Consider the following 10,854-nt stretch of genomic DNA (forward strand, 5'->3'; position numbering starts at 1 on the left):
CTATTATCTACGTAGATTGACGTTACTTGAAATTAAGAGTCGATGCTGTTGATTGAATACTGAGGATACAAGGATACTTGCCTACTTGATTGCAATATTAGGGATTGAGTGGAATAACAACAACGCAAAAATAAAATAGCAAAAAATGAGTGGTACTGGACGTTTACCCACTTTGAAGGGTGATCCAGGTAGTAAGAAGCCCAGTTTAAAATTCAAACCTAAGGCAGTTTCAAGAAGAACTAAAGAAGAAAGAGAAGCTAGTGAACCTAAGTTAAACCTTGGTAATGATGCTGCTAATAAACATGATAATAAAAAGAAATTTGGTGCAGGCAGTAAGAGAGCAAATACTGGAGATAATAAGCAAAGACGTATGGCTAAATATTTAAACAATACACATGTTATTTCTAGTGGTCCCTTAGCTGCAGGTAACTTTATAGGTGGGGATAAAGGTAGTGAAAGAAGAGGTTTCATTAGGATGGAAGGATCCGGGTCTACTTTAGTGCAGAAGGGTCTTGAAAGCATTGAAAACGACGCTGGCGAATCAGATGATGATGATGGTGATAACGATGTAGGCGATCAAAAATCCAAGACCAGATTTAATATGGGCAGAGAATATGGGTCTCACACAGTCGTAGAAGAAGAGAAAGAAGAAGGCAATAGTGGGGGAGACAGTGATATTGAAATGGATGAAGACGCCTTACAAGCTAAGAGAATTGAACAGTTATTTCCTGTTAGGCCTGTTCGTATAAGACATGAAGATATTGAGCAAGTTAAGAAAGAAATACAGGAATCTACAAGTGTTCCAACAACCAGAGAATCTACTCCAGCTATAGCGATAAAGGAAGATCCAGATACGACTAGTTTACAACAAACCTTACAACAACGAGAAGCTGCAATTCAATTGAAATTAAAAGATATGCACTTGGAAAACGAGCTTCACTCGATTGATGCAGAAGAAGTTGCAGAAGAGTTAAAATTACTGACTATTGATTATCAACAAATATTAAGTAAGATAAAGAGACTAGATAATAAACCTAATAGGTTCATGGTATTCCAATTACCAACCACATTACCGTTATTTGAGGATTTATTGTTACAAAAGCAAGAGGGTTCCGTGGAAGAGAAGGAGAAAAAGAATAAGAAGGAAAAAGTGGAGAAAGACACGCATGTGCCACAAGAGGAATTGACCGGTAGAGTTGGTTCTGTCAGAGTTCATAAATCCGGTAAGCTTACAATGAAAATTGGTAATGTAGTAATGGATTTAGGAAGAGGTGCTGAGACCACATTTTTGCAAGATGTTGTTTCCTTAAATGAAGCCACAGATGAAGAGGGGGCATCTGCGGTAGAGTTATTGGGTAGAATTGATGGTAGAGTTGTAGTTACACCTAGATTTCCATAAACTTTTCTGTAATTCTTTGGCGCAGACCTTTTTTGTTGTCGAAGATGTACTTTCCAACATCAAAAAACTAGAGAATATATAAGAGATTAAATATTAAGAAAAAAAATGCATATGTGTCTGTAAAGTACAGAATTCTCTCAAGGATATATATATATTGTTCTGCGGAGACTTATGATTTTACTCTAGTGACTCATGCTGGAAACATGGGTTGTTCTTTGTGGTCTACCAAGCCACTGACCCCATAGTGTAATAGAAATACACATATTAGAAATAGTATCTGCCCGCTAGACGCTATTCTCTTCAGACAAAGAGTTAATAATCAGGTAACTTTGTTTACTTTCAAGTGCTTTTTAGCCGCCCAACTCTTCCAAACGGCAAAGGGAACGTTACCCGGCATTTGCTCTTCTTTAAAGGGACGGAGTTTTTTTTTGAGAAACAGTGGCGGTTCTTTAAACAAGCTTCTCGTCTGCAGTATAAAACCCTTGGAAGAGTGTCTATATGGATGGAGAGAATGGTCTTGAACCACCTGGTCTGTATAGGAACAATGAGCATAGAACCAAAGGGGAAAGACGTAAAACCTTCTGTGTTATATATTACATGTCTCAATTGAATAACAGGTTATAGCATACCCTAGATTAGCAGGATTTCGTCTGAATAATGTCAGACAAGAAGGATATACACTATGATGATGATCATCATCATCATCAGTCATCGAGAACGCCCAATAATGCCTTTCTTTCGAGAGTCTTTGGTATGCGTTCTGCAGATATGGCTACTTCCATACATACTCAAGAAATGAGTAACTACCCTGTGGATTTGGATTCTCAACAAAATGGGACCAAATCACTGATACGACCCTCTATAAGCCATGCTCGAGATGATGAAGGTACTAATGAAGATCAATCGAGCGAAGATGGAACTGAAGAGGATAATGAAGAAGAAGAACTAGGGCGGATTCCTGAATCAGATCAGGAACTACCACATCTGATGACGAACAAGATATTGGAACAGACCATCAGCTGTCGAATACCCCTTTAAACCTTTCCAATAACTCACAAACAACTACGACAACCATACGTCCTTCACATTTCGAATCAATCCCCAAGATTGGCCAACCGTCTTCTGACGAGGATAATGCTTATGCCGATGGCAATGATGAACAAGAAAGACCATTATTTGATGCTGACTCTTTGAAATCAATAAATGATAATATAGAAACCCTAGCAATACCACAAACAAAGAAGGAACAACCTCCCATTTTTAAAAAGATAAGACAACACACTACGAGAATCAATGGATATTCTAATCAAAAAAATTTACACCAGTATCCTTTAATAAGAACAATTTGGGGAAACAAAAATCGAGGAATAATGGGAAACGATCATTCTTTCAGAATGTAGAAAGAACAGACACCATGAGCAATAGTTTCCTTTATGGAGGTGAACCACCTCTATCAAAATCAAAATTCAACTTAAAGAGACCAAACATCTTAAAAAATATTTCAATCTTGAAAACAACACCTGAGAATAAAATAAATACGTTGAATAACAAAGAAAGAGCCCTTTGGAAATGGGCAAATGTGGAGAATTTAGACGTTTTCTTACAAGACGTTTATGATTATTATTTGGGGAATGGATTCACATGTATTGTATTGGAAAAAGCTCTGAATATAATTACTTTGATCTTTGTCGTTTATATTTCAACATACCTAGGGTATTGTATTGATTACTCACATATCTCCACTAGTAAACGACTTGAAGACATTAAAATTGATCAGTGTTATAACAATAATATAACAGGATTTATTAAGGTCTTACTTTGGTTATTCTATATATTTATTTTTTTGAAAATGGCACAATTATATTTCGATGTTAAAAATTTGACAGATATTCATAATTTTTACAATTATCTCTTGAATGTTTCGGATAATGAATTACAAACAATCCCATGGCAAAATATTATTGAACAAATTATGTTTTTAAAGGATCAAAATGCTCTTACCTCCAACGTCGTGGCAATGAAAGCCAAAAATAGAATCGATGCACATGATGTCGCCAATAGAATAATGAGGAAAGATAACTATTTAATTGCATTATACAATAGTGAAGTATTATACTTATCACTACCAATACCTCTCTTTAGAACAAATATCCTAACAAAAACCTTAGAATGGAATATCAACCTCTGTATCACTGGGTTTGTATTCAATGAATCTGGCTTCGTAAAACAGATGTTCCTAAAGGAATCACAACGCCAATACCTTTCTGAAGAATTAAGGAAAAGATTTATGTTAGCTGGGGTATTAAATATTATCCTTTCCCCATTTTTAGTCACATATTTCATCCTGTTGTATTTTTTTAGATATTTTAATGAATACAAAACATCACCTGGCTCCCTTAGTGCAAGACAATATACTCCAATGGCAGAATGGAAATTCAGAGAATACAATGAACTATATCATATTTTTAAGAAAAGGCTGGGTCTGAGCATGAACGTTGCGAATAAATACATCGACCAATTCCCCAAGGAGAAAACAAATTTGATTTTGAAATTTGTCGCATTCTTATCAGGATCATTCATTGCTATATTAGCAACATTGACATTAGTAGACTCTGAAAATTTCATAAATTTCGAAATCACTAATGATAAATCAGTGGTTTTCTTCTTTACGATATTTGGTGCAATTTGGACAGTAAGTAGAAACGCAGTCTCTCAAGAATATAATACATTTAACCCTGAGGAAACAGTTCGTGAATTAGCATCGTATACGCATTATTTACCAAAGGAATGGAAGAATGCATATCATACTGAGGAAGTAAAAAATGATTTTTGCAAATTATACAATTTAAGAATCGTAATTCTACTAAGAGAATTAACTAGTTTGGTTTTGACCCCATTTGTGTTATGGTTTGCATTACCAAGATCTGCTGAGAATATTGTAGATTTCTTTAGAGAAGCTTCTACCTATGTTGATGGTCTAGGGTATGTCTGTAAATATGCAATGTTTGAAAATGTCAAAGATGTTCAAATAGATACATCCAACAAACAGGGCACTGGTATTCAAGTTCCAGGTCCCATCTACGAACACACCAATGGGAAAGATAATATTGATCTCGAAGATGTTGGGAATGAAGAGGAAGACGACGAAACGGTTAACAATGCTAAGAATAAGATGATGCAATCATATATGTATTTCATTGAAGATTATGAGAATAGCGAAAATATGGTAGGTAAATATCAATTGCCCTCAAGAAATGACGCCGCTATTGATGGCCCGCTAATGATGAATAATAATTACTCATGGAAAAAACAATTTCAACCTGGACAAAATCCTGAATTATTTAGAATCGGTAACCATACGTTGAATGACAATAATCGTGGAACTTCTACTTCGAGAAGGAAAGGTAAAAGTTCAGGAAGAAGAAATGGCCAACTTGGTACTGGTTCAAACAATGAACTCGTAGGTTCTTTCATTAATACCGAAGGATTTCTTCGCCAACACGATTCTCCAGATAATGGGAGCCATATTCTTGGGTCTGCACTAAGACAAAACGCTAATGACACTAATAACGGAGGTGTATTGGGACTTGTTAAAGAATACTATAAGAGGTCTGACGTCGGTAGATGAAAGAACGGTTATGCCCAGAGGTAGTGTCACATAAAAAAATGTCCCCTGCTAACAATTTCTAGTCTTTACCTTTATCTGAATAAATGTTTTTATGTCGATATACAATAAATAATATTCCAAAATAAAAAGATCACCCTACATTTCGAATATTTTTAAAAATGCCTTTTTTTCTTGTTGGTTAGAAATCGTAGCTTACATACGTAACTTTACGTGATACTTACAGACCTAGAACCATAAGGCGTTTAAAAACAAGTTCTACAAAAAACTATTAAGGTTAAAATATCATACTAGGGTAATCTACATTTTTTTTCTATGCCAATCTATCAATATTATACAGAGTTATAGAACCATGGCCTTATTGGTGTGTGCTGACTAGCTTACTCTTTACTTTTTGAAATATGGTTTGTCCTATTGGCACCTCCTCCGTCTTCTTCTCTTGGATGATTTCATCTTGTCCGTCAAGTTGCTCGAAAGCAACGACATCAGCTAACTCTCTATCTCTCAATAGAAGGGCAAATACATACAATGGTATGCAGAGACAAATGGTAACAATATACAATATGTTAGTAACATGACTATAGGCTTGAACTAGCCCAATCCTTTCCGGAGACTCCCATTTATAAGATTTAATGAATTTGGTAGGAGACTCGTACGCTAACGAAACAGCTGTTTGATTGCTAATGTATTTACTCAACTCAACTTCCATTCTATTACTCCAAATGGCACCTGCAACACTACTACCAAAACCTTCACCAATACTACCCAATGCTAAAAATAAAGATGTTATTATAGCTAAGTTCTTATGTGTATAGGCAGCTGCTTGAATGGATGCCCTAGCAGGAAATTTCAAGAAACCATTACCAAACCCAAGTAAACAACAGGCTACGATAGTACCAACTTTAGCATGAGCACCAATACGATAACGATATAATAAACCAGTGGAAACAATGTACATTGATATGCCAAAGAAAATAAAACCCTTTGTTCTTCTGAGCTTTTTGGCAACAAAAATACCAAGCAAATTAGCAGTGATCACACCTACAAATGTGAACATATTGTTTGTCCTGGTAGCTGCCAAAACAGTAGTATCAAATGAAACGAGTAACACCGTATATTTGTATGTACTTTGAACGTAATAAGCAAAATCAAGGAACAATGCGATTAATAATCCACCATAAACACCCCTGTCTTTAACTAGATTCCATGGAGTCAATGGGAATTTTGCAAATTTCCATTCCCAAAAGATATATAAAGGTAGAGCTACAAGCCAACCTATAACTTCAGGCACAATGATGGAAGCACTTTTCCATTTGTCAGTAGCTTTAGCAGCTAATGTGAATGGGATTAATACGCAAGCGAAGAAAATCACACCCAGAAGAAGACCTAAGATATCCAATCTCCAGAAGAACACATCAATAAAATATTCCATTCTAGTCATATTTGGTGGTATGGTACTGAATGATCTCAATTCTCTTCTATTATGTTTATATTGAGCTAAATATCTCATATGGAATAAACAAAATAATAACGGAATGCAACAAACTGGAAAGATTATTGCCCACATTCCTATTCCCCATTGCCAATGATCACCAATATCACTAGTTATATTCCCACTTATCCATGTATTGATAACATTTGGTAACATAGGTGCTGCTGACGCTAATATTCTGTAGTTCAAATTAGAGAAATCGGCGGCAAGTACCTCTAAGGCTAAAACTATGGCTGCATGACCTAAAGAATAGAAACAGGCCCCAACAGCATACCTTGTGATATTTGTTGCTTGTGATTCAACAACTGTTCCAATGACGTAGAAGAATATGGCAGTAAAGACAAGGGATGTCCTACCAAATATGTCGGCAGCCCTTGCATAAGCGATTTGTCCAGCAGCGGATATGACAGTGGTAATACAGGTTACGGTAGACATTAACGAATGATTTTTATAGGAAGAAGTAGCCTCTGTTTGAAATGTGGAACGGACTCTTTTATCTAAGGTGTAACAGTAAGTCGTTAAAAATATGGAAAAGAAAAAAAGCAATCTACGTTGCGTAGTCGAATAATATTCTGAATATACTTCGATGTTAATGACACCAGTATCATAGTTAATTTGGCTTTCTTCAGTTGATGATACAGAATCTATTTCCTGTTCATGAATTTCATCCTTTGTGGTTTTAGGATCCAAGCTAGAACTAGTCGAGCTTCTAGAAGACATATTGAGTAGGCCTGATTTCTTTTGACATAAAAGATAAGGATAGAGATAAATAAGAAATTTGTAGGGAAAATGTTTTTCATAACCTTTGATCTGAATTCGATCTCACAAATATATATTAAAGGTCATCTCATCATCAATAAACTTTTATTCGATGAGACAAGGGAAAGAATACCCTTTCGGGGCCGACAAAATTCTCACCATTCGTTACACATTCAGATATCTACGGACAAACTTAGTTTTACGTCACTACTTTATGTTCGACACCTCTATAGACAAATATCCAATATTCCAGGCCATCCGTCAAAAGTGGGGTCGTACAACTCTAAGTCCCAAAAGTTTTTTGAGATTCCGTACTAAATAATATAAGCTAGACTTGTGTACGTAATACTTCGTAAATACTATACATATCCCATTTCCATCTGGTAATTTGTATAACTACTTAGCACAGGGTACGTAATAAACACCATTTCTTTGAAACTGCACCATGAAAGTGTTGAACAAAATTTGTTTTATCCTTGGGAACTTGTACCAAAAGGCCTATAAACCTTCGTACGTATCCTGTCATCGGGAAAGCAGGAAGGACTTTTCCGGGTGCATTCGCAAATGTTAACAATATCAAGGGCCGTTCCATCTTGGTATTTCATTTAAGTTCAGGCTCTCTAACCAGATGTACTGTGAAAGAAGCTCCATCATTATTCTACGTATATGCCCGTCTTGGCAAGAATCTGGGTGCACATTTCTTTTTTGCCTTTGAATGTGTCCTTTCTTTCTTGGCGGAGTTTCGTACGGCTATTTATCAAAGCCGGTGTGTGTCCTTCAAGAAACTCCGGACGATGTTCGATTCCACCGAGAATCAATTACTTTCTCTGCTTCCTTCAGTGAATCATTTAAACCTCTCTGGTAAAGATGTTCTCTGGTGTTCCTGGATGTGATGTTCGAAGAAAACTTTTCAGGCAGGTCGTATAGACAACCAACTTTAGTTTTCACTTTTCGTTTAGAGAATTAGACCGCATATATACTTGTTATTTCTCACCTACAGCTATTTCACTTCCGTGAGCGAGGCTTTCGATATTGGTAGTTTCTCTAATAGAGATTTTCAACAGATGGTTTTGACAGCCCTTCTATTCACAGATTATATCAAGCAAAACTCCTTAGTGGTAGCAAAAGAGGTTGCATTGATAAATATAATAGATTATAGAACGAAAGTCAATGTTAATTGTCGTGTTTCTTATCAATCTAATGAACAGATTACGCAAGATGAAGTCCGAAAGTATCATGTAGAAATGTTTTGTCATTTTACAAACTATATATACGTATAGGTGAATACGGATAATTATATCTTACTTTTTATTTTAAAAAAAGCTTACTTCTTACTCTTAGCGTTACGCAATCTTTTTTCCCTTTCATACTTGTTTTTCTCAGCACCTTCTTCTGTACGAATGGTATTAATAATATGTGCCATCTTTGCGTGGTACTCAGAAGACTCTTTCTTCTTTTCTTCAATTCTTTGTCTTGCCTCGAATTTAGTATCTTTACGAATTTCCTTCATAGTGAATTTACGTTCCTTCTTTAATTGAGCCTTCATCTTATTGATTTCATTTCTAGTTCTATCAGGATCATAAGATTTCTTATCTGGGTTAAAGTTTTCTTCGAATTTAGGTGCATGAGATGGGATGGAAATTGGTTTATGATTTTGTAAAGTTAATGGTGTATGTTCATTAAATTTCATTAACCTCTCTAATTTATCTAAGATTTGTTTCGTCTTTGTGAATTTTGGATAACGTATGTGATATTCGATCAATAGTTTTTCTATCGTTATAATAATTTCTGGGAATGCAGGTTGTTCTTTCCATACAGCGGAAATGATTCTGTCAAGGGAATCTAGAATATTGTTTAATAAATTGAATTTAAAATCAGTATCATCATTCAGATTGCCATTGTAGAATAATTTATGAAGTTGAATTGGTTTATGGTCATTTATATCTTTTAAATCTTGTTCTTTGTCAAAGGATAATTCTTCAGAATCCAATCTTAGTTTTATTATTTTATTTGATTCTGGTAACAAAGTGGCAAGTGATTTCTCAAAAAAATAAACAATTTCTGGGATATATCTTTTAGCAACACGTTGGTATTGAAGTAAAATTCTTATCAGAATGGAAGCAACTGCTAACTTTTCAATGGAATTGAATCTTATTTGATCTAGTAATTCACTTATTAGAATGGAACAAGGTGTTATAATTAAATGGTATTGATCTGAGGTGGAAAATAAAGATCCTACTAAAGTAAAGAACACAAGGTCACCTCTAGTTAAAGTTGAATAACGTCCCTCTTTAAACCTTTGTTGAATTTCAATGATAATCTCTCTACATTCGTTGGAAAGTGGTTGATTGTATTTTTCAGACATTGTCTTCAAGATTTGCACAAGGGAGTTTTGTACCTCTGTAAAATCAGTGATGTTGGCAGAATAATCCTCACAAGCTAAAAACATGATATGTCTTAATATAATAGTGGTAAGTTTCCCTAAACGTTCTTTATTCCCCTCTGCTAGTTTGGGTTGACAAGCTCTAATGATTTTTCTAAGTATTTTAGGATGCTGATTTATGGGATGTTTTTCTAATAATAGTAGTAATTCCGAATGGTTATTTGGACAAACGATCGTGGCGTTGATAATTTTAGATGGCCAACCTTGGTCTCTTGGTTCGTTTGCATCTTCATCTTCATTATCTTTTTCACCGAATTCGATATCATCATCTGAATTAGCGATATTTTCTTCTTCATCTCGTAGATCTTCATCGTCTGAATTGGCCCAGAATCCGTCATCTAAATCTTCCACACCTTTTTCCTCACCATTTTCTTCCTCGACCATACCTTGCATACGATCCAGTCTTTGTTGTTCCAATTTTTTCTTCTTCTCCTCAGCTTCCTTTTCTATTTCCTCAGTTGTCTTGGTTCTATCAGCTGGAGCAGCTCTTGGTTCCATTATTAATTCTTTTACTTTGACGTCATACTCAATGTCCTTTTCATTTTTAGGTTCCATTATCATGTCTTTCTTTTTAGGTTGAGTGGTCATTAACTCAGACATAACATCATCAAAGTCTTCATCTAGATCATCAATTTGTTCATTCATTTTTTCTTTAGCCTTTTGTCTTTCATGTTTATAAAATTTGGATTTAGCTATAATTTCGCTCATCACTTCAGCTTTAGTCTTTTTCCTTGTTGGTTGCATATTTTCACCTAAATTATCATCATCATAAGAACGATTTCTCTTTGCTGGTTCCAAGAACCCGTCGCCACTTGCATCAACTTCATCATCCATATCCAACAAAGTATCTTGCTTTTCTAATGGTTTCCCCAAATGAGTCAAATTGTTACTAAACAAATCTTCCATAGCATTTGCATCGTCATCTTCATCACCGTCACCTAAATTGAAAATTGTTTTGTTATTTTTCCTTGAAGATTGGCTTTGTCTTTCTCTAGTGAAACGTTCCAACATTTTCTCTTCTTCGGTCAAATTTTTGTCTCTTTCACCAAATCTCTTATCCATAAGTCCACCTCTCTTATTCTTGATTGTATTTTTTTTAACTCGTGAGCTCTCAATTCTTTGTTCTTCACCGTATT

The 10,854-nt window shown here is 35.2% G+C and overlaps 4 protein-coding genes across 4 annotated transcripts in view; 2 read left to right on the top strand and 2 right to left on the bottom strand.

The window, feature by feature from the left end:
- Window positions 1-145: 145 nt before the first annotated feature.
- On the top strand, window positions 146-1,399 carry RPC53 (DNA-directed RNA polymerase III subunit C53; the record flags this gene model as incomplete). Its single annotated transcript, XM_003667556.1, has 1 exon — window positions 146-1,399. The coding sequence occupies one exon, from the start codon at window positions 146-148 to the stop codon at window positions 1,397-1,399; it is 1,254 nt and encodes a 417-aa protein (XP_003667604.1).
- Window positions 1,400-2,813: 1,414 nt separating this feature from the next.
- ATG9 (autophagy protein ATG9) lies at window positions 2,814-5,027 on the top strand (the record flags this gene model as incomplete). The annotated part of the gene is made up of 1 exon (XM_003667557.1): window positions 2,814-5,027. The coding sequence occupies one exon, from the start codon at window positions 2,814-2,816 to the stop codon at window positions 5,025-5,027; it is 2,214 nt and encodes a 737-aa protein (XP_003667605.1).
- A 355-nt stretch (window positions 5,028-5,382) lies between these two features.
- NDAI0A02050 (uncharacterized protein) lies at window positions 5,383-7,236 on the bottom strand (the record flags this gene model as incomplete). The annotated part of the gene is made up of 1 exon (XM_003667558.1): window positions 5,383-7,236. One exon carries the CDS (start codon window positions 7,234-7,236, stop codon window positions 5,383-5,385), a length of 1,854 nt encoding a protein of 617 aa, XP_003667606.1.
- A 1,363-nt stretch (window positions 7,237-8,599) lies between these two features.
- Window positions 8,600-10,854, bottom strand: part of NOP14 (snoRNA-binding rRNA-processing protein NOP14) — a gene marked incomplete at both ends in the record, with an annotated part of 2,448 nt that continues 193 nt past the window's right edge. Inside the window, one exon of the mRNA XM_003667559.1 lies at window positions 8,600-10,854. This exon is cut by the window's right edge and continues 193 nt beyond it. Within this exon, the coding sequence (XP_003667607.1) occupies window positions 8,600-10,854 (2,255 nt within the window).

Source organism: Naumovozyma dairenensis, chromosome 1 (genome assembly GCF_000227115.2).
Source record: "Naumovozyma dairenensis CBS 421 chromosome 1, complete genome".
NCBI lineage: Eukaryota > Fungi > Ascomycota > Saccharomycetes > Saccharomycetales > Saccharomycetaceae > Naumovozyma > Naumovozyma dairenensis.